Here is a 23,998-nt window from a genome sequence, read left to right on the forward strand (position 1 = left end):
TAACATATCCTTTAGTTAGGACAACCAGGGGACTGGGACCAAAATGCCTCTGCTGGCAGCAGAGCTTCAGTCCACAGGAACGTGCCAGAACCAGGACTGCAGGCTGCTCCCTGGAGTGCCCTGGCTGGGCGTCTTTAGGCTTTGCCAGCGTGGCTGGGCAGTCAGAGGCACAAGGATGAACCTCTTTGCTTTGTAGTCTCTCTGGTCTATAAAATGAATGGACTCAGCAGAAAGCGAAAGCGGAGCTTTGTGAGCTGCAGAGTCTTTGGGACTCCACCTCCCACTGTGCTGTGCTTTACAGAGCCACAGTAAGCGCTGCAAAGGCTACACTTGCTTTAACAGCATCACCACCTCCTCTAGGAAATTGGGGTAAATCCCCACGATCCCATCATGCTTCTTAGAGTTTGCCATCGGCACTCACCCGGCATCAGGCCATTGTCCCTATGGTGTCTCAGCTCACCTCATCTCTGTGATTTCGTAGGGTGCTGAAGATGGCAGGCAGCTCGGCTCCTTGGATCGGCAGCGCTTATCTCTTCCTCCAGTCTACCTGCAAGACCATCGTTCTGCCGTCTCTCTATGAAAGCTCCCAGAAGAAACCCTGTGTGTTCAAGGCGCTGAAGCTGGCGTTAGAAGGTACCCATCCTCGCTGATGTCTTGACACACTGTCTCACCTCTTCATGCAGTGCCATGCCTGCTCTTAATCTCACACTCCGGCGTGAGGGAAGCTGGTCCTCACCGTGCTTAGGAAAGAGAAGTGGAGAAAGCTCAGCAGAGGTTCCACCAAGATGGCTGGGGGCTGAAGCTCTCATCCTGTGGGAAGAGGCTGTGGGGGTTGGACCCATTTGGCCTAGGGAGGAGAAGGCTTTGAGAGACCTGCCAACAGCCTGCCAGGACCTACGGGGAGGGAGCTCTTCACGGTGGTGTACAGGGAAATGCGAGGCAGCAGGCGGAAATGAGAGGTAGAGACCAGATTTAAGGGTGGGTATTTTCCCCATGAGGACAGTCAAGCAGTTGCCCAAAGTGATGGTGTATTCTCCATCCTTGGGGGTCTTCACAATGGGACTGGATAAAGCCCTGAGCAACTTAGTCTGACCTCAGAGCTGAGACTGCTTTGCATGGGAGGTTGGGCTAGAAACTTCCTGGGCTTCTTTCCAACTTCAACTATCCTACAAGTTATCCTACTTTATGGATGTTTGTTTAAACCCATTCATGTAGGAGGAGGAAAGATTGCCGTTGCTATGAAAGATGATTTAATTTCTGTCTTTACACCACCACGGAAACATCATTTCTGCCTGGAGAAGCCAGTTTTTAGAGGTTGTGATCACCAGCAGAAGTTCTTCTCTGATACAAACAGGCACAATTACATTTGCTCTGACTCTGTGTAATCCTACTTACATCAAAAAAAGGATGAGAGATGCAAATGGCCATAAAACAATCTCTCCCCACCAGTCACCAAGCTGACTGCAGAATAATAGTAATGTGAAGGGTTTATTGTACTTACCAAGGTGTTCCTGACCTGTTGTACAGCCGAGCCAATACTGTTTAATCAGGCTTGTTGTCATTTCTTAATGGGCAGTCGTGAGCCCGGCCACGACAGGTAGCTTATCCAGCACAGGCCTGCTCATCATGCAGCTCAATCCAAAGAGGTGGAGCAGCAGGAAACCCGACACAGTTGCCCAGTTAGGCTGGATTTATGACCGCTCCGTGTCGGTGGAATGTGAGTCCACGCACACATTTAAAGGCAAGCCCTCAGCACTGCTAAATCCTCCCGTGCTTATTCAGGCCTAAAAAGGACATGGAATCCAAAGCTGTCTGAAGTTTCGCAGAGAAATGAGGGCAAAGTCCTCTCTTTTGAGGCAGCTTTGCTGCTGCCTTGTCCACCATTGGTAAGGTTTCCATGTCTGCGCAGCGCTTCCCTCCCCAGCCCTCCTGTCCCATTACAAAAGCTGCTGTTTAATCAGCACCCACGAAAAAAAAAGCACAAAGGAAGCGAGAAAGAGACGTTTCTGGTCAGCACACCTCTCCTAGGTGCCCAGCCCCACATCCCAGTTACACATCTGGCCCAAACTGGAATGACACAACTGGGACTCGGCAGAGCCTGTGAGGCCACTGTTAGGTCATATACTTTTAAACGCTGAGTCACTTGTCCTGCCTAGCATGGAGGACACAAAGTTGGCTTTGCCTTGGGGTTGTCCATGGCTAAATAACGCCCCAGCACATGGTTTAGAAATGCCAGATGTAGTGGCAGTCTGAGCTGGTCCCTCTGTATGGCCCTGTGCAGCGAGGGGCCAGGAGGTTAATTTGGGTCTGGAAGCACCACAGGACTCTGTTGCGAGAGGAGAAACACCCACCTTAAACTCTTATCACCCATATAGAAACTCCCCAGGGAGACAAGGTCATGTGCATAGCTAACCAAACTCAAGTTTTGCTGGGAGAAAGATGAATGGAAACCTGGACAATTTCTGTTGTCCAGATCACTCCCATGCAACCCCTGCGCTAATGTCAGAGGGCACATCCCAGATTCTCTTAGCTTCAGTTTCACCATGGATTAACAAGAGAGCTTAACAAGTCAAGGCCTGATCTCAAGCAGCCCAATTCCTGTGGCTGGATCAATCATTTGCTGTTTGTGAGGTGTGTTGAAGGCTCAGAGCCAGCCAAAATTTACCTCTGGGCACAGGGTGGAGAGAAAAAGCTGGGTCTTTTTCCAGAACCTTCAGCACTTCATAAAACTCTGGTCACAGAGGACTGAAGACTGACCGAGCACCGAGCTGAACTTGGCTCTTTCTTCTATACAGCTTTCCCGTGCTACCAGTTCAGCACAACCATTTTTGTCCTGGAGATGGAACCTCAGGCTTAAAACCTCCCCTGAGGTGGTTACCTGGGCTGTAGTACAGTATGGCCTCAATTGAATACCATACTTCACGGGGGTTGCTGGCAGCAGGGTACCAAATACTTACTCTTTTCCTCTTGGTTTTGTGTACAGCTTTTTCATCCCAGAGAGAATTCAAAAGCTGCTCCATTGCAGGCTTGCTGAGGGGGTGAGAGAGGGACTGGGTGGTCTGTCTCATACCTGGAAGAGATAGTGACTCTGCTTGCTTCTCCCTGCCAGAATCCACCGGCAGCAGGAACAGCGTGGACATACTCAAAGTGCACTGCAGCCACCCACACCTCATCATCCAGCTCAAGTTCTGCAAGCAGGAGAGCTGCCGCCGGTTCCTGCAGAGCTACCGGGAAGGTGGGCTCCAGGAGTCCCTCCAGAAGCACCTCAAGTTCTCCTTGGCCGTGACCACGGTGCCTCTTGAAATGGAGCTGAAGGCTGGCAACGAGCACCTCGACAACATGCTGAAGGACGAGGATCGCTGCTTGGAGTGCATCTACAGAGAAAAGGTGAATGGGAGAGGGAGGGAGGCCAGGCAGCAGCGAGGAGTGCAGGACAGGGGAAGGTGGGTGCAAAACTTGCTCTGCTGCAGCCTGCTGGGCTGCTGACTTCTCCATCCTTCAGTTCTCAGCTCTGATATGGAGAAAGCGCTCTGCCCTTCCTTAGAAAAGAGCTGTGCATGAGTTACCTAAAACAGCCTGCGGAGGTTCTGCTGAATCACTGCGCTTTCTGCCTGTTACAATTAGTACGGCTGCTGTAACCCATTAAGGAATGGGGAATTAACAGTTGGGAGCACAAGTGTGCCTCGGTACGCCTGGGCAGAGGGGACAGAGAGGACTGCAGTCCTGTGCGCAGCCCTTGCCACTCAGCACTTTCCTCCCCATCTCACACAGCTCACTACTGACAGCAGCAGCAGCAGCTGCACCTAGAAGGCAGCGTGAGTGCGAACGCTCTGCACGTTGTACCAGCAGCTTGCGACAGAGCGCGGGGACAGCGCCTGCTGCCCTTCGGAAGGCAAAGCCTCCCTCTCAGGAGCGATATCTGACGTCCAGCTCATCACATGCTTTGGTGCTGACACTTCAGCCCTGCCAGCAAGAACAGGGAGATCTTGTCATCTTGCCCCTAAGCCAAGGCACTCTTAGATGATTACATTCCTTGACTTTCTCCTCTCCTTTTCTTCCACCTGGAACTTAGCGATACCACGTAGCTCTGGTCCTCTCGAGATGGTCCTGAGGAGCAAGTAGTGGTCACCATCCACTTGGGAAGGTTAGGGACAAGAGCACATTTTGCCAGGTTGCTTTTCTGCAGGCACAGAGAATGAAGTGCAGACCTTTCAGCCCTGGGCTGAACAACATGTGGCAGCCCACACCCTGTCAGCTTCTGCTTCCTGCTCTGCTGAACTTGCTGACTGGACAAAAGAGTTCCCCCAAACTGACCACAGTCTGATCTCTGTCTAACAGTGCAAGGAGTTGGAAAGATGGCACCATGGCCCAGCCGGTGCTGCTGAGGGCAGTGCTGGTACCAGCCTGCTGTACGTGAGCTTAACACTGTGCTGAGTCGGAGCACTCACAAGGTTTCACTCTTCCCATGTGCTTTGCCTTCTCCTCTTCTTTTCTCATTGCTTGCCTTTTGGAGGTCAGACTGGTTTTCTCTTGGTTAGCAAGAAGAACAGGCTCAGAGAGGATCCAGGAACAGGAAAACATGGGTAGTACAGTGGCAGAGGGAGAGAACGGGGGTAGCAGGCCTGCTTTGGTGGCCATGAGCTGTTGGATCAGGTCACCCTGTTCCGTAGGTCTGCCTCACACACAGAGTAAGTCAGGGAAGCCACGCTGCCTGTGGTGCACCCTGATTCTTGCAGGGGCTGCCAAAAATGAACACAGACTGGCAGCAGTTTTGTGCAGCTTGTAAGCACTCCCTGCCACGTGTGAGAAACCCAGGAGGGGGTGATTGCCTGTTTCATACTGCATTAAAGGTTCAGATTCACAGATCTACAGCCAGAGCTCCGTCAGACTGCCTCTTTGCTCAGTAGCCATCTCACTGCTCCTCTCTTGACACCGGCACCTTAAGCTGCCCCTTCCCAGCTAAGCACCCACAGCTTTCCAAGATGGCGAACGCTGATGCTGTTTGCCTTACAGCCTGACCGCCTTCGGGATGATGAGATCACAGAGCTGGAGGCATGCCTCGAGGGCCTGATCATTCACAAGAGCATCAGCAACAGCATGGCTGTAAAGGACTGCGCGTCTCTCAACTCCCCATCTCTGCCTTACCCTTCTCGAGGCAGCTCCCTCTCCCCACCAGTCGCCTTCATCTTTCAGGGACAACAGTTCGGTGAGTAGCTAGAGTGGACCAAGAGTGCCCTTGGTCTTCCTCACCTCAAAGCCTGCAAGGGAGGATTGCTGTGACTGCGTAGTGGGGTCTGCCTCCAGTAAAGGGGGGACTGCCCAGCCTCCTGCAAGAAAGGAGTTATGGTAGCCCTGAGGTATCACCTCAGGTTGGGCCCCAGCCTGTTTTCATTCTGGGGTGGCACAGAGTGCTTCCCAGTCTGCATCCCTTCCAGGTTCCTCACGTTTCAAAAGCTCCTTTAATACCGAAGAGTGCAGAACAGTTCTCTTCCTCCACGTCGTTTGGTGGAGATGAGTTAGTAGCATAGGTTGGATCAGACTGGGAAGGTGACTGTGGATGCCATCAGCCCTCACTTGTCCCCTGCAGCAGACAGGCTTTCTTCCCTGCAGAGAGCTTGCAGGTGGCCCCTGTAGTGACTTCAGCTTGTGATCAGCTAGATCGTTTCTGAGCGCATATAGAATCTCCATCACTAAGCAGCCAAGGCACTGCCAGGCTCACAGGGCAGGGGCAAGCCCTCCAGTGCTGTGGAAGGGTTTTGATGAGGGAGGAGTCCCAGCAAGGCAGGGAGCTCAGATGTGCCAGGGCACACTGCTGTGCGCAGGTAAGCGTGTCACCACATGCCACCCAAGGCACCAGCACTGCCCTGGGCAATGGCAGACCTAGGGGAGAGCAGACATGTCCAGCTTGTACACAGAGAGCAGGGACACCCTAAAGGGTCAGGCTTACCCCAGCCAATCTTCCCATCCTAGCAGAGAGGGAACAGGGGTTCCCATTGCTCTTGTGCTGCTGCAGCAAACCCTCAGTGTTAAAACACCAGAGGAGAGGACAAGCAGAGCAGCTCCATGGCACTGTAATAACACGCTGTGGACACCCAACAGATTTCCTGCTCCGCAGGATATTGAGCAAACCTCAGACTGGCCCAGGCTGCGCGACATCAGCCCCGAGCCCCCGCGATTTACCTGTCCTCTGTCCCTTTCAGCCAACAGGACACTCACACCAGATGACCACCAGAAATTTGCCAAGCTTGTCTCCAAGAAATGGAAGCAAGTGGGTCGCTCTTTGCAGAAGAACTGCCGGGCCCTGCGCGATCCTGTCATCGATAACCTGGCCCTCGAGTATGACCGAGAGGGACTGTACGAACAAGCCTATCAGCTGCTCCTCAGGTTTATCCAGTCAGAGGGAAAGAAGGCCACTATAGCACGGCTGATCGCAGCCCTGGAAGAAAACGGTCTCATCAGCTTGGCCGAGGAGCTCCTGGGCCTCCATTCCAACGAGGACTGCTCCTAGAGCCCGAAGGATAGTGGCACTGCTGAGGGCTTTCTTGCTTTAGCTATCGTATGAGACTGCTGCCAGTGTCTGGCAATGCAAAGGCCTGAAAATCACTGCAGGTTTCCTTCCACGTAGATGGGAATTCCCAGGGGAGAGGTCGTGTGCTTCACAGAAGCCAACATGGATCTCTGATGTTCCTAATTTCACTGTTTCCAGAAGTCAGCCTTACCTTCCTGTGAGCTGGTGAGAGAGGCTTTCAGCCTGCCTCCCTTCTGGGCTGACATGTCCAAGGAAAGCAGCCAGGCAGGTGGAGAGCCCTAGGGGAGGGTGGGGAGAGGCTCAAAACAAGGAAGGCACCTCAGATAATTTCCCTGGGAAGCCAAACAACACCACTGCTTTCAGGCTGTGGCCCAGGGCCATCACCTGGAGGGCTGTAGATACAAGACATTTATTTTGTTAGATATAAGACATTTATGCCCTCAGACATGGCACCAAGCAAAGCAGAGGGGAAGCCAGGGAAAAAATCAATTTTACATTCTTTTCCTTCTTTGTTCTTCAAACAAGGAACATCTGTGGCAAGCACATCTGTCCTGCCCTGCCCCAGTATAGCTCCTGCCCTGCCCCAGCATGGCTCCTTCCCACCTGAAGGTTTTCTTTCAATCTGGGACAGTCACCATCTTCCATAGCACACAAGCCTGCTGCCATAGAACAAGTTCAGGCAGTGAACAAGCAATCCTGGGGCAAACACAAATTCAGAGAATGATTCCCAACTCTTCCTGGAGCACGATGGGCAGAAACATTACTGACTGCATCACGCTTAGCTCTTTCCCACCCACACCTGCACAAAGCACAATGTGGTGCTGGAAGGAAAATAGTCCTTTGGCCAGCACATTACCTGCAGAGCAGGATTTGCACAGAGCCTCTCGCTGGCAGCATTGGCACTATGTGATGACTGGGGGTTAGCTGCTGTGTCCTGATTTACCTGCCCTGAGTCTGAGGGCTGAAAATGGCTTGGGGGACGAAGCACCCAAACCCCATGGGTGGTGTAGGCTGCCACAGAGCAGACTTTACACCTTTCCCATAACGAAGCACAGAGCCACAAGTATCTAGCATCACACGGGTCCCATGAAGCACAACTGCTGCTCAATTGCCTTGACATACTCCCCATGCTGATATGGTTTTACTTACCCTTTCCCATTAATTCCGTCCCCCTGCTTCATCCTTCCTTCCCCATGGGAACAGGCAGCAGAAGTTATTTTAGATCCGGAGGGCAGCTCTGCCAGCACACACAAAGCCCCTGTGCATAAGGGAATATCAGGCAGTCAGGGTAGGACCAGCTTTCAGACAGGCAAACCCTGATGGTCTTTGAAACCACAGCTCTCCTTTTAACCCTTCTCTGGCATCAGAGCTGTCACTCAGGAGAGAGAAGCACAGCTGTGGAATTAGGGGTGGGCTCCGGTCCAGGCTCCTGGGGCTGGTGCCACTCCCTTAGCTGAATTTTGAGGTGAAGACAACCTGGATGAGCAGTGTTTAGATGGCCAGCTTCTACCCAGGTGGGGTCCACATGCCTCAGATAAGCTGAGTGTCATGTTCCTCCCTGTAAGCCTGAGGAACCTGGCTTTTCTCTGGAGAGTTTGAACCCCAAAGCTACGTGCACAGTGAAGGAAGGAAACAGAGGGGGTTAAAGACAGGGAGAATGTTTTCAGGGTGCAAGTGACTCTGTTTCCATCTTACCCTTGGCCTCAAGGGAAGCACAACTTCATGCAGGCACCATCTCTACATGGGTGGAGGCATTTCATCAAGCCACTCTACACCGGTGCTGTTGCAGGCTCATCTTCCCCGTTCCTGCTCCGTGTTCAACCCTCTCCCTTCCCACTGCTCATCCCAAAAGGAAGCAATTACCTCTCTGACTGTTTTGCTTTTGTGACCAGCACAGCGATGCTGATGGAGTTTTAGGCTGCTGTAGAACTGTTACCTCAAAGCATTTCACTTTCCTGCCGGCTCCCAGCCGGGGAACTCTGCTTGGCAACAACCCACCCGGCAAACGGTGTTTAAAAGAGACAACGGAACCATCAGAAACTTGAAAGTGCCTTTAACAGCAAGAGGGTTTTCTCTTTGTTTTGCAAAACTGATTCTATTTTTTTTTTAAGAAAGCACTGTGCATGGCCTGCTGGCTCGTTTGCAGCGGACAGTTCTAAGCTCTTCATGTGCAGAACGTCCCTGTACGGTTCCGAGGCAGCCGCTCGGGAGACCTGCAAGCTCTTACAGCCTCTGTGAACGCTCCACATCACAAAGACTTACTATTCAGCATCTACTTCAAGTCCAAAAACCTCCTTTGCTGCTATTACTGTATTTCAGAGAACTAAGCATGGGGTTTTGGGTTTGTTTTCTTTTCCCTTAATGCAAGCCTTGTGCGTTTCATTCCTCTGCCAGCAGTTGGCATGTGTGTTTCCTCTTACTCACAGATTCCCTCTCCAAAGTGCTATTAAGTGCTGGAGTTCCTGGCAACCTTTCTGGAATATCATCATCCTTAACAGCATTCACAGGTGCCTTCACTGACTCAAAGGAAAAGGGTTTTCCAATGATATTCCACGGTGGGATTGTCTTGGGCACCTGGCATGGTCTGTGACCATAGCAGCAGCTGTTTTGTACCTTCTTTTCCATGTTCAGTCATCATCATCATCATCATCATCATCATCATCATCATCATCATCATCATCATCAGACACAACAGAAACTCAACGCTGGTCTCAAGCATCTACCTTCCTGCTAAGAGAGATGGGGGCTGGGTTACCTGGCCCAACCACGGGGACAGTTTGCATGGGAGCCTTAGAATGAAGTGAATCTGTTGGATTGTGAGCACGTGATGCCATTTGCATTGATTTCACGTTCATCTGGGGCTTGACTCTACAAACTTACTTCTGGTTTTCCCAGAGTTTATGGAGGCTTCTCACCAGAACACAAAGACACGGGAACTCATGTCACACAGGGAAGGAAGGAACCCTCGCAAAGGGGAAAAACACAGCCCCAAGCCATTAGCAGAGATTTGTTGTCCTTACCTCAGGTAGTAATGCAACGGGTAGAACTGAAGGCAGGATACTCACTGATGCACCAGGAACTCAGCACTGGATGCTCGACCAAGGGCTGTGAGCACCAGCCCCGTGGCTGTTGGGAGGGCTGGGCTTTCCAGCCCTGCTTCCTTCCTCCTCTGCAAAGGTGGTTGCACAAACCCTGCACCTGCTCAGACACCAGGAGTGTGGGCAACACTCCCTTACTGCTACTTACCCCGATTAGTTAGGGTCTAGCCTGTGAGATAAGGCTCAGGTGAGTTTGGCCTTACCCCGCAGCCGCTTTCCTCTGTGCAGTGAGGTACACCTGGGGGAAAAACCAAAATGTTTTCAGGGAGGGGGTGATAATTCGGAATCAAATACGCAGCAAACTGGCACACGGTATCCAAAGCAAAGAGGAGATGCTAATCAGATGCGTATAAGGAAACTGAATAGACCAAAGCATGAAGCAGGCAGCAGAAACCAGGCCAATATGCACTTACTGGAAGGGATCCAGAGGGCTTTTTGTGTGGGACAGATCGCTTTGCAGTTTTAGCAGCGGTCAGGATTTGAAGGAGGCTCCTTTCGGTCTGCCAGAAGGAAGAAGAGACTCATCCAAAGGAGAAGCAGAATGATTTGTTTTGGCAAAGCTGAGCCACGGTGTTCAAACAGATACTAACAAAGGGGAGAGCAAAAGACAGGAGGCATCTGAGGGACGTCAACCTGAGTGTGTACCCCAATAGAAAATCATAACGAAGGAAAACATGCAGCTGTCCCAGAGGGCAGAGTCAGCAACAGGCCCACATTAACCCTCTGGGATGCTTGTTAAAAAGACACCATAAGGTTAATTAATCTGCTGATAAAGGTGCTCTCTTCCAGCAGCTCTGGTTCTCAGGTGCCACGCAGCTGGTTATGGTGGACTGGTTTGTCAGCAAGGAAAGGGTTTGGAGCCCTGGCGATCGGAAGCGCTTAACGATCACGAGCCAGACCAGAAAGAAATCGCACATTTTTCTGCCAGATTTTCACAGCAAGTCCAATTACAGCCTAATGTCGAGCAACCGCTCACAGCAGCGCTTCCCAGGTCTCCATTTTCAGCCCCTACCATAGAAGAGATGGATATCTGGATTATTTTTAATGCAAGGCAGGGTACTAAGGTCACACAGCCCTGCAGGTTACAGCGTTCGGGGAAAAAACAGAGCCTCCAGGTAAAGTGGTTTGCTGGAGTTTTATAGCTGGCAGGCTTCAGGACTGCATCCATTTCAAAATCTGGGGGAAGCTGGGGCAGAAAACAGGATATAGACCACACCACTGACAAGACAGGAAAACATAAGGCCAAAAAATGTGTAGGTTTAGGGGAAAATCCTTGATCAGAGAAGGTGTGGGTGCTCGGTGCTGACACTGCTCTAGCAAGGGTCTTTTCCCAGTGTGAGGAAACCGTGGGGATTTTCCTTACCTGTTGATGTTGCCTTTTGTTTCAGAATTGGCTTTGGTGGTGTGTATGTGAAATTGGTGAGGTACACTGCTTCACACCGAGCAGGGGTCTGGCCTTCTGTCCTTTGTACAGAGACGGGCTCAAACAGTGAGGCAGTTTAAGACCTAGAGTCAAAAATCTTATATATATATATAAGATAATATATATAATCCATATATATGAATTTGGCCACACATCTCTAACTGAGATCCATAGGAGGTGTGTGGTTAAGTCCATTGGTCATCAGTGGAAAAAGCCCTTGCTGACCACCTAATTTCAAACTTGGGTGATACATCAGCCACCACCAGCTATGGACTGCAGCCATGGATACTCAGGTCTAGGACATTCAAGCTCCGAGGAATTATCTTTTACAGAAAAAACAACCCCACTTTGATCTATTTTTTCCTCCATTCTTTTTTATAAATAAACACATACTTTTGATGAAAAGCGCCTCAGAGACTTTGGTTAAGCCCATAACACAGTAGTAAGAATGGGGTTCACTGAAGCTCTGGCTGCATTGCCCATCACTGACGCGCAGAGGAGCATCCTGCCAAGGCCTCCAGATGTACAGGAGGGTGCTGCCCGAGGTCCTCTGTCTCTACTGACACATGCAAGGCAGTGACGGTGCTGATTTCAAGTCAAAGCTGAGCCCAACCACTGCCTTTGTTCAGTGGCCAGTTGCTGCTCAGGTGAGCTTTTCTGGGCAAAGATGGCTCGACAAGGAGGTTTGTCCCAAACATGGCACCTGGCAGAGCACTCCATGTTTCTTCCAGTGCCATTACATCACTGGGACTCCTCCGAGGCTGCAGCGTCGCTGCCATCCCAGAGCACCTCACCATTAGGGAGCTTTCCAACAAGGCTGCCTGCTCTGTAGGTGGGGAGCCAAGGAGCTTGGGCACGAACCCCCCTCTAGCAGCTTCACACAGGAAGCCACTGGCTGACCCAACAGCTGAACCCAGGGAAATTCCTTTTTGCTGTGAACTCGAGCGGAGCAGTGTTTCACCCTGAGTCACTGAAATCTCAGACAGTGCTTGAGGAAACTGCAAGATCAGCCCTTCTGTGCTTACCACAAAGCTGCATTCCCAACCACAGGGCTCGGGGCCTGCGGGAACGCGGTGACGGGGAGCAGGGCTCTGCCCTGCAGCAGGCAGAGGGGCACTGGGCACGTGGCTTGTGTAAAGCCGTGTGCCAGCACACTGACCCGCGGTCAGCAGGGTTGGCCTACTGAGGGGGGTCAAAAAGCTCACCAACCCACTCTCACAAGACAGAGTGACATGCCACGAGGCAGCCTCACAGAGCAAGAGCACCTTTGCTAGCAGTGAGAGGTACGAATTTGCCATGCGCTGGTTGCCTGGGAACGATGTACTAGTGAGACAACCACCAAGTGAAGTACCCATGGAGTAGACCCCTCCACTTTCCAAGCTCCCTGTGTGAGTCCCCAAGCCGTGGCAGCCCCAAAAGGCACCGTACCGCAGTGAAAGCCTCTCTGTTCTCTGTCACCCCATAGGAGCAAGCAAAAAAGGTAGCAGGGGCCAAGTCCTGGGTGGGGGGAACGCAGTGAAAATACCTGCTGTGAGTTCCCTGATTGTTTTGGGGGGGTGGTCCCCCCTAACTCCCCAGCCAGCCCCTCTCAGTAAAGGTGGACACCAGGCTGCTCGTCATCTCTCTGACCATCATCTGCTTCCTTAGGGAGGAGGGATGAAAACCAGCCTGGGGCTGCTGCTGTGGGGAAGGATAAAAGTACCTTAGGATGGCCCGGGGAAGGCGTGACGCTGAGTTACATCTGTGGTGGAGGTTTCTGACCGGCTGCACTACTGAGCGAGGAACCACTACGGTTCAGAGCTGCAGATCCTGAGGAAAGGGATTTCCCAGCCTGAAGCCCCTGGCTGCAGGGCCTGGGGGATGCTCGTCAGGAACCTGGCTGCAGATCGGCTTTTCACGGTGGTGTCGGCTCAACGAAGCAAAACCTTTGAGCTGAAATGAAAAGCACATCCAAAACCAGCACAGACAGTTATTAGAAAAGCCTTGTTATGGTCTGTTTAAAAACCCAACCCAGTCGGGTGTTTGTAAAACCAACATTGAGAGATCACAGCCTGGTGTCAGCCCAGTTTCACCATGAACCAAACACTCTGTGTGCTGAAGGGACAGTGGTCTGGGCACTCTCCAGACCCTCAGCCTCCGTGACAGGAATAAGTGGCTGTGTTTCCATCCCAGAGGGAAAGAAAAGGAGGCACAGAGATAGCAATGGCTGCAGTCAGCTGGCAGGTGGGTAGCGATGGCACTTCAGCTTTGGCTCCAAATAAAAAAATGCTTTGTTTTGAAATAATTAAATGGGGTGGGGAACAATAACAGGTGGGGTTTGGGGGGTTTTTGTTCATTGTTTTGTGAGGGACCTTGGCATCTGTCTTCAGCCCCCACGCTGCTCAGCTCCCTCCTCCCATCACCCCATCGCTTCCCTTCCAGAGAATTAACAAAACAAGAAGAAACCAACTCCCAAGTGGGTTTTCCTCCTGAGCCAAGCCCAATCTTGGTTTCTAATTCTGAACTTTAGCAGAGGCAAAGTGAAAAATCTTAAGGGAATTAAAAAAAAGCCAGTTGGGGGTGGGGTGTCAGAAAAGAGACAGAAAAATTTTCACATGACCTATTGAAATGAATTATATTTAAAAAAAAATCACAGCAGCCTTTTGTCAGCTGTTGCTCTTAACTGGTAAAGCCACGGAACTGATGGAAGTGCCCAATGTGCCCCATCCCCAAGTTCAGTCCCTCGATACCCCCACCGCTCTCTCTGGAGCGGCCTGGGGAGCGGCGGGGCTCTGGGGGCTGGAGGCCATCTGCGCGCCCCAGCCCGCCGATCACGTGTCAGGCGTTTGGAAGCGGCCTCAGATCCTTCCCCCAGCGCGATTGCTCCTTCCACCGCGCCACAGCAAGCGAGGGGGGGGTGTGTGTGGGGGGGTGGGGTGGGGAGGGGGGGGGCAGCATTTCATCTCAGCCCCATTGGCACATGCAACCCCCTAACTTTGCAGGCCAAAAAAGGGCCTGGAGTGCGGGGGAGGTGGGGGGGGGTGTGGGTTGGACACGACACGACACGGAACAGTGCTGTGCTGAGCGAGGATTTCCTCGGTTTCGCTGGGAGGCTGAGGAATGTCTGTGGCTAACTGCATCCAGATGTGCCTGCTTGGCAGCCCGCTGCCCGGACATCGCTGAGGGGATGCGGGACCGGCGCTGGCACATGGGGTGTAAGTACAGATTATGTATGTCTGATCAGCGCGGGTGGGGAGAGCCGCGCAGCGCGAACTGGGTGCTGTCCTCCCTGCTTCTTCTCCCTCCAGCCCGCGGCTTTCCTCTCTGCCTGGTCTCTCTCCCAGCAACGCGAACCGTGGTGGTGGTGAAGGCTCAGGGGGGGTCGGCTGCAGGCTCTGTAACAAGCAGCCTCCAGACCCACTCTGTCAGCTTCACACGCCCCAGAATTTCTTTGCGAGTTTTAGGTTGTTTTTAGGAGAGGAACGCTCAGGGTTTGACTTTGGGGAATGACTCCCACACGCCAGGCAGGGCTTCTTCCCAAATGCTACCTTTATGAGCCATTCCTTGTCAGTAAAAGGGCAGAAATCTCCCCCCTGAGCTATGCTTTCAGCAAAACCTGGGGATTGAAGCTCTCCAGGGTTGCAGAGAAAGGGAGGAAAAAAAGCTCAGTTCCAGCAAAAACGATGGTGTTTTTTCACAGCCCTGGGCGTCATCTTGAAATTAGGGGGCAAGACAGCACATACCTCCCCTCCTGCCTGCACCCGGGTACAACAGTAAGGCCCTGCTGGCTTTGGGGACACAGAAGACATGGTGGTCAGCGATCGGCACTGGGGAGGCTGGGAAAGGGCAGCAGTTGGTTTGGTGAGGCCGTTCTTTGCCCCGTCAGGAGCTGGCAAGTGTTGGCTCTCCTACCGGGGCTGGGGAAAAGCGTGTTGGCAGGAGGGGCCCGTCTCCCTGCAGCACTCAGGGAGGGAGCTGAGCTGCAGGGCTCTCTGCAGTTCCCAAAGTCGGGCCAGCTACACCCACCCTGCGTCCAGGTGTAGGAGAGCGTGGACAAGGCCATGACCCCGTGGGAGGTAACTGCACCTTACCTTCTCCTACCTTGTGGGCAGCAGTGCCGGTAGAGACCTTGTGTTGTTCTCAGGAGGAGCTGGAGTTGGCCCTGTTTGCCAGGGCCCATCCTGGCACAGGGCAATCCTACTCCAGCACTGTCCCTGTGGCACGTCCTGCCCCTGTGGCATACCCTGCCCTGACAGAGCCCAGAGAACATCCTGTGCCACCTAAAGGCAGTGGAGCTGCAGTCCCCAAATGGTGCCACGTGTACACAAGCGGCTCACCACCGCGTTAGCGGGAGCGGTGCAGGCAGCCAGCCTTTCCCAGAGCGGATGAGGACGGTCATGCAGGTGGCCAGCACTGCCCAGGGTCATTGGTGCATCCCACAAGCTCCTCTCTGGGACCCCTGTGAATCGGAGCGGACACCTTGACATCCACCACCAGCCACCACACACAGCAGCTCTGCACCGTCTCTGTGTTTCAGTTTGCTCACTTCACACAAGCTTCACCCACTGGGCTGGAAGCTCGGAGGAGGCAGCAGCCGTTTGCAAGCAGATGTCTGATGCGTGACCGGCATTGCAACGGAGAGGCTGGAGTAAAATGGGACCAGCCAGCTGGGACGCTGGTGAAGCCACATATTTCGGGACTGGAGCGAGCAGGGAGATAACTCCTGCTAATATTCGTTTACACTGGCCCGAAAAGCGGCTCTGCAGGGAAGCTGGAAAAGGTCTCTGCGTTTTTGTTACCTGCTTGTGCGAGCATTTCCACCGATGGCTCTTTTACCTCCGGGTGCTGCAACACAATTAACAGCAGCAGTGATGCTGCACTGGTAACGCCGTGCACGGGGCCCACATCACCAGCCAGCAGCATCCGAGCAGCCCCGTGGGGCTGCCCATTCATCCAGCTCCAGCTCATGATCCCAAGCCCAGGAAATCTCTGATTAAGACATTCAGCTAATAAAGTCCTAGAGCCTGCTCTCAGTTTGTTTAGAAACTTCTAAGTGGGTAAATGCGATGGGCTCTTTTCTTTCCCCTGGGAAGGCAGCGTAGCGATTGTTTTGGCTACTTCATCTTTCTAGGGCTTTGCTCTAAGCGACAGCCTGCCCTGTCTTCTACTCTGGAAGATCAAACGGTTCAGCATCCCTTTGTAATCCTAGAACCCCAAACGAGAGCTCCAAACAAACACCCTGTCATACAGAGGGAGGACTCATATGGCACCAAAGCCACTTGAAGCATCAACTTGGACATGGTTATTGACTTTCTCTAGGGAAAAACTAAACCAATCCAAAAAGAAACCACACAGGAATAAAACTTGCTCTGTGACACCCACACACAGAAACGAAAGAGGGCTTCTTCCCCCAGCCCAACCCACAGAGCTATTTTCCCCCTTTAAACACACCAAATCCAGCTCAAATGGTTAAAGCCAAGTTGTTTTGCACACAGGTTCATACATGGGGCAGGACTAACCCTGTGCTGGAAGCTGACTGACTTCCTGGTGAGACCAGAGACCCTGTTTGCCTGCACAAGATCCAAACTGAGATAACTTAGCTGAGAGCTTGAAACCTTTCCCTCAGTGCTTCACTCCAGGTTTCAGGAGAAGCATGGCAGAACAAGCCACCCCCACCCAAAACAGGGTGCTGCTCATGTCTGTGCATCCAGCTGGTGTGGGCACAGAGGTCCCAACACGCTCTCAACTCTCAGATGCTCAGGGGATGGGACCAACAACAGTTGGAAGGAAGGTGCAGGCTTCTTGCTGGGCTGGTGGGATAAAGCTGATTTTCCACAGCCCCAGGGAAAACCACTGGAGGCAGTGGGGGCATGGATGCAGACTTCCATGCCACAAGCCAGAGCCTGGGTCTCCACTTCCAGCGCTGGGTCTTGCAACACAACATCATTCTCATGAAACGTGTTCAACCAACACAGAGTGAAAACAAATGCCCACGACATCAAGTGCCGCTCCAAAGCGCCCTCAGCACCCAGAATTTTCCAAGGTCCCCTGAGGATTGCAAACGCCCCACCAAGCCCACCAGTGCTGGATCCCCAAGGCTTTCTTTTGCTCATTTTACAGGGAAACAGATACAGCATCTCCACAGCCCCACACGACATACGCAGCCCCTCCATTGCCCAACCCCAACCAACCAGTGGCAGCTTCAGCTCCAGGAGCAGGGAAGGGAGCTGGAAATGCTCCCCCTGTGCAGTGGTGGCGAGTTGCTCTGGGGACAAACCACAGCCACACTTGGTGGGGATGGATGCTGCCATGAGCCGGGCTGGGATGGGCGCACAGCAGAGCTCATCGCTGTGTTGTGTACCCCCGTGCTCAGCACACCATGTTTTCAGCTATCCCAGCTGCTTTTCCCGAGGCTGGGTGGGTTGAATAATGTCTCCTTCAGGGCACAAAGAAACATGCCAGAGGCACCAAGGCTTTTTGGCTGAATTTGCAGACAGGACCTGGAGGCTTTTCCCTACCTGAGCCCAAGTGATGGAGACGTGATGGCTGCTGTAAAAGGAGGAAGCTTCCAGGATGAGCCCACAGCATCACACCTCGTTCAATGGGGAACGAAGGACCAGCAACTTCAGAAAAGAAAGAAAACCAGCATTTAACTGCTTTGATTGCAGCACTCCTTGGCCTTGCTTCAGAATCCTCCTCTCAACCAGACGAAAGCCAGGCAAAGCACTGGGCTCTCTGCCCAAGCGTGCAACAGCGCAGGTCAGATTCCCTGCCTGGATGCTCCCCAGGGCATGGTGCCTGCTCCAACTGCTTCCAGCGTTTCACTGCCCCTCGGGCCATGCAGGCTGCGACCCCCGTGGTCCTTCCAGTGCGGACGGGTTCCCCACATCGATGCCTCGTGGATATGGGACCTCTCAGCCTCTTCTTAGAGCCCAGCTCAGCCCTCAGCATCGCTGCTGCTCGCAGCACAGCACCCAGCACCCCTGGCCTTCCCAGGACCTCCTTGTCCCCACCCCTGGGGCAAGCTGCACAGTCCCATTCTGACCTGCTCTGGTGGGATTCAAGCTCACTACTGCAGCCATCAGTACATCCCTGGCAGCCACCACAAGAAGAGGCCCAGCTGCCCCTTCCCTAAGCCCACATTCACCCAGCAACATGGCACTTCTATAACCCCAGCTCTGTCACACAGGTCAGATAGGGATCCCCCACAGCGGCATGCTAAGCCTTGGATGTGGCCGCGCGGCAAGATGCCGTGAGGAGAAACGCTCTGCTGCACTCACATCCCTTGCTTGGCATCCAGCACTTTCTGCTTGCTTTGATAGCCCTGTCATTATTGCAGCCTGGTGCCGAGGTGGATGAACAGCCTCTCTGGCTTTAGGACATACCTACACGTCATCCAGAGTCTCCATTCCCTCTGAATTCAAGAGCAGGACAGCTTTTCCCACACCGATGGCCGTGGATGGAGCTCACACCCACGCAACGATCGAGGGCATCCTCTGAAAGAAGGAAATGCCTGACAAAGCCTGGAAAATCCGTCTGAGCCGACGAAGGGCTTCAAGGGCTGGCAACTTCTTGTGAAAACGAGATGTCTGTATTCAGCACCGAGCTGGTTTATTTCAGCACAGAAATGGCTATTTGAGATCCTTTGCTTCCAATAAATGAAAACACAGAAGAAAATTTGGGCTATCAGCCCAGGCCTGCAACAGTCCAGCAGGTTTGGGGTGGGTTTTTTTGGCTTTTCCAAGAGTGCTCAGTGCCAGATCCCGAGATGCTGGCAGGATAAATCTGTAAGTCATGGAAATTACAAGTTTCACGACACACACGTTTTAATCCAAGCCCTTGCTGACGAAGTTAAACACAGGAGCGAGCCAGGACTCTATCCAGCTCCATAATTACCATCTGGAGCCTGGCAGCAGAAGTAAGATCAAGCTTTTGCATAGAAAAGGGTGGTGCTGGTGGGGGAGGAACCCCCAAAAAATTGCTATTACAGTGGGGAAAGAGATGAGAGTTGATGAAGAGCTTAAGCAGAGATGCCCAAACATCCCAGCACTGTTGGGGATCCACCCTATCAGGGACTCTGCATCTCCTGCTTGCTGAGTCACACTCAGCAGACATGAAATGCAACCTACCATCCTAAGGGGGCTAGGGAGAGGCTGTTTCAAGGAGGTTGAAGAGAATCGTGAGCAAAGATACGTGGCAGAAAACGCTGAAACAGAAACCAGCTTCCAATTATTACAACCGCAAGAGAGCACAGGAAATTCTACACTGCTGCTGTTAAGAGCAAAGCTACACCAGTTAAACCATCAGCCCCCACCTAGGAGACAAGGGAAAGGTGCAGTAAAATGAGCCAGCAGATGGAGCAGACCCCAGCAGTCTTTGCTAGAGGCCAGAAAAGGGTAGGAGAGGCAGGAAGTCGCTTTGAATCCACGGGGAAGGCGGAGAGCCTTCTCCAGGCGCTTGCTAAAATAAAGCCTTCAGTAACACCACGGACCAAGCAGATGAGGTCACGTAAATCTTTCCCAGCACTCAGGAAAGAGATAGCTGATAGTGCATGGCGATGAGATACTCTGTGTTTCCAGAGTCACTTGGAGAGGCAGCTAAACAGTAATGAAAAAGCAAAATATCCTGAAATTTTGAGGTCCAAGTAACACGTATCTAGGAGTTTTTTAAGAGGCTGGCCAAAAACTACAATAAAAAACAACTGTTTCTTTAATTTTGCTTTTTCATTGGTTTTGAAACATCCCCTCGCTCCCATATCTGGGGGGAACGCTCTGCCAGTATTTTAATACTTCATAACTGCAGAGCCATTGGTCTAATTTGGAGCTGTGAAAAGATGATGCTGTGGCTGATACGGAACCTGACAGTTAATGAACAATTAGCAGGGGGTAAAATCCATGAGAGCAAAAGAGGATTTGCTGGAAACTGAGCTAAAGGAGGTCCTGGATTAAGCCACACTCACAGTGAGCAACAACGTCCTTGCTAATCACGTAGCTGCCTGTTTGGTGTTTGGGTGGGTCAGTGGTGATGGGGCTCAACAGGAGACTGAGCATCCATCCCCACACTCCATAGGCTACATCCACAGGCAGCTTCTGCTGCTACGGCACAGGCAGGACAGAGCCCTGCACAGCCAACAAGCGTAAGGGATTACGTGAGTGATGAGAATACTTGTGTGCACTGGTGGGAAAGCGTTTGGGTAATGTGAAGTCTTGAGGTGCGTGTTCCCCAGAGGGATTGTGACAGGCACCTGCCTTCTCGGGGACCCGGGTCCCCTCACTTCCACTCAGTTGTCAGTCGCTGTAGGCGGACAGCGCGGCTGCACGTGGGGCAGTGATGCCTTCTTACTCCTTTTTTGTTGCTGTTTGCAGTTGAAGGACTGACTGGATGAGACAGGAGAGCACCAGGAAAAGCGTAAGTGAACCAAACCTTGCGTTTCGAAAGGCAGCTTCATCTCCCACACGCAAACAAACCGTTCCTAACGCCTGGCTCTGCTTTGCTTCTGTGGCTGGGGATTTGTTTGCTCACCTCCTGCTTACCAGCCAGGGCAATCTGGCAGAGGGAAAACACCCCACACCCCTTCTAACCTCATTGACAGAAGTTAGTCATAATAGTTCAATAATTTATAAAGATTACTGGCAGTGAAACAACCCTAAGTGCATTCAAGCGTGTGCCTGGCATCCATTCTGACAGCACAAATCAGAGCTGGGTTCTAAGAGCCAGCTCTGCCACTGAAATCTGCCCTCCACCAGTCAGCTCCGTGTCGTGTCCCTCCCCACCCCCCCTTTCGACTCAAAAAGGGTGAGAGCAGCGAGAAAGAGTCACCAAGTAAGGAAAAAAATAACTAAGCCTAATGCTTTATGGAAGAATAGCATCGCTCATCGTTTCCCACCTTGTTTGTCCCAGAGCAGCGAAATCTCTGCCATGGCAAAACATGCTTGGCAGGGGGGGATGTGGGAGGACGGGTTGATCCTCACCAGGCTGAGGCAGTGGTGCTTGGGATGACAGATGACACCTTGGTGACTTACCCAAGTCCCAGAGCCAGGCTTGCAACCCGCTTGCGTGGTCCTTAGCATCCGCCAGTGCTTGTAGGAGTTTGTGGCTACTTTAGCTTATCAGTGCTCTGGTGAGTGCCCCTGTGTGCTTCAGCGCTGCCGAGTCCTCCCTGCTGACGCACCCTACGCTTCCTTACAGATGGACATTGGTGCCGGGCAGCTCAAACATCGATTTTAGCTGCCCCAGAAAGACATTGGAGACCATGAGAGTTCGTCTCAAAGGGGACGCGATCTGCACCCTCTTCCTGCTGGTTACGCTTTGCTCTTTGCTCTACTCCCAACTGGGATATTTACTCCCAGTAGGAAACAAGGAGCCAGCACCAAAAAAGCCTTTGGTAACACCAAAAACACCCTCTGACCCCAGAACACCCTGGAGACCGATGCCAGCAGAGGCAACTGTACCCAGACCGCGAGGAACTCCTACTGTGAGGCGAACAGAGGTGGCCAACAAGAGGGTCCCAACTACAACGCCGGCTCCGTTGACTGACTCTGCCTTCAAGCACTATCTCCTCAACAAGGACAACAGGAACTTCAACCTCCTCATTAACCAGCCCAAGAAATGCAGAAAGACACCAGGAAGTCCCTTTCTGCTCATTGCCATCAAGTCAGTAGTCGAAGACTTCGACAGACGTGAAATTGTCCGGAAAACTTGGGGCAGGGAGGGTTTGGTGAACGGGGAGCAGGTCCAGCGAGTGTTCCTTCTGGGAACACCAAAGAATAGGACAGTGCTGGCGACATGGGAGACCCTGATCCACCAGGAGAGTCAGACCTACCGGGATATTTTACTCTGGGACTTCATGGACACTTTCTTCAACCTGACCCTGAAGGAGATCCACTTCCTGAACTGGGCTGCTGAATTCTGTCACGACGTGAAATTTATCTTTAAAGGTGACGCGGACGTTTTTGTCAACGTTGAGAACATCATTGACTTCCTTGAGAGACACGACCCCACTGAGGACCTCTTTGTTGGGGACATCATCTACAATGCCCGCCCTATCCGTGTCCGGAAGAGCAAATACTACATCCCAGAGACCATGTACGGGCTAAACATCTACCCAGCCTACGCCGGGGGAGGAGGGTTTTTGCTGTCGAGCCGCACCATGAGGAAGCTCTCCAGAGCTTGCAGAGAGGTGGAACTCTTCCCCATCGATGACGTCTTTTTGGGCATGTGCTTACAGAGAATCAACCTGAAACCCATTTTGCATGAAGGATTCAAGACCTTTGGCATTGTCAAGCCTTCTGCTGCCCCCCACCTACAGACATTTGACCCCTGTTTTTACAAAGATCTCATGGTAGTTCATAGCCTGAAAGTTGCTGAGATCTGGTTAATGTGGAATCTGCTCCACAGCCCACGTCTTTCCTGTACTCAGAAGAAGCAAGTGAAGAAGCCATTCCAATGGAAAAAGAAAGCTCAGATGACAACACAGTCATCACACCTCAGATAATGCAGACTGCAGCAGAAACATGTAGAAAACCAGCGGAGAAAGGGGACCTGGAACCGCCGCAACCAAACAAACTGACTTTAGAAGCAGAGCATCTTAGCCCACCTTATCTAAACAGTTAAGAGAAGATGACAAGACTATTGCAGGAATTTGCCCAAATTCCACATTAGCACACATACAGCATGTAGATCCTTGTCCATTAACTAATCCCAGTAATCCTAACGGGATCTTTAATTTATTATTATTTATTAGAACTATAGCAGTGCTTAGCAGGCCAGAGTGTAAAAGCACATTGCAAAATGCAATCTGTGGTGATTTTTCAGCCAGTTTCAAAACATGAGAAGTGAAAGAAGATGGAGGATGAGAGTTGACACCAAGGAGCCCAGGGATAACTGCCAACTTGTTACCTTGACTCAGGCCCTTTGGGAAATGACCGAACTACACAGCGACTACAGTAAAGGAAATCAAGTCACCTTGGCATCCAGTCAGATCAAATCACCACTGCTGGGTGGGCTTTCTGTGGGCCTTGTAAGAAGAGGAGAAGAACAGAGCAACTAAGAGCTATTGAAATGGGCTCCCATACATTGCAGATAGGCTGGTTGGGAAGAAAACAAACTGGAGTTGGCAGCTGGTGTGTAGACAGGCAAGAGGATAACTGGGAAGAAGCAGACTTCCAAAGGGCCTTTAAAGAAAGGATGAGAGGATCTTTGGCTTGACCCCTTGGAGTCTCGATTTTGTCACGATTTGTTCTCATTTTCACTATTATCAGCACCTCTGTTCAAGCTTCTGCTCCACTTCCACAAGCTCAGGCTCTGTGCTGACCGGCGCTCAGCAAACGCTCATCCCGCAGCATCCGATCCCTCTCACCATCCAACACAGACCTTCAGAAGATTCCTTCAGCCCTCACTTGTGAGGGTAAAGCCACGCAAAGCCGCTGCTTGCCTCACATTTGGGAGCTTCTTCAAACAGAAAGGAAGACTTGTGAGCGGACTGGGGTGGTTTCCATAGACCGCAGCGCTCTTGCCTGGCACGCAGTCAGCTGCAAAGAGCAGCCACGTCTCTTCATGTTGCTGCGGGGGTCACGTGAGGGGGGACAGCAGTTTTCAGGCAAAAGAGCTTCAGAATAAAAGCCTTTGTAAACCAACTGCAAAATCACACAGTGGTGTCTCTGTTGGGCTTTCCAAGTTTCAGTCAGTCTGTGACTTCACAAGTATTTTAAGCGTTGGACAGAGCACCAGGCTGCTTCATTTGTCAAAGAATAGTCGCTACGCTGGAGCATTTTGGGTTTTTCCAGCAGCCAATTACCTTAGAGGAACATCCTTTTCTTGGACATCAAAGAGGAAGTAAATTCCTCCACATCAGGGTTAAAAGAGCTCTGGAATTCACAGGGCAAAGAGCCAGAATTCACCTCTGGCGCTGTGTGTGTTAATTCTTTTGCAAATCTTTTCTCCCCCTTCAGCAAAACTCCTGCCCATCAG

General features: G+C 52.0%; 2 protein-coding genes across 2 annotated transcripts; both read left to right on the plus strand.

The window, feature by feature from the left end:
• Positions 1 to 491: 491 nt before the first annotated feature.
• On the plus strand, positions 492 to 6,508 carry TRADD (TNFRSF1A associated via death domain; the record flags this gene model as incomplete). Its single annotated transcript, XM_084269959.1, has 4 exons — positions 492 to 633; positions 3,110 to 3,387; positions 5,014 to 5,206; positions 6,201 to 6,508. 4 exons carry the CDS (start codon positions 492 to 494, stop codon positions 6,506 to 6,508), a joined length of 921 nt encoding a protein of 306 aa, XP_084126085.1.
• Positions 6,509 to 21,281: 14,773 nt separating this feature from the next.
• B3GNT9 (UDP-GlcNAc:betaGal beta-1,3-N-acetylglucosaminyltransferase 9) lies at positions 21,282 to 22,523 on the plus strand (the record flags this gene model as incomplete). The annotated part of the gene is made up of 1 exon (XM_084270158.1): positions 21,282 to 22,523. One exon carries the CDS (start codon positions 21,282 to 21,284, stop codon positions 22,521 to 22,523), a length of 1,242 nt encoding a protein of 413 aa, XP_084126284.1.
• Between the last annotated feature and the right edge of the window lie 1,475 nt (positions 22,524 to 23,998).

The sequence above is a fragment of the Gallinula chloropus genome (genome assembly GCF_964237585.1).
Source record: "Gallinula chloropus genome assembly, chromosome: 13".
Classification (NCBI taxonomy): domain Eukaryota; kingdom Metazoa; phylum Chordata; class Aves; order Gruiformes; family Rallidae; genus Gallinula; species Gallinula chloropus.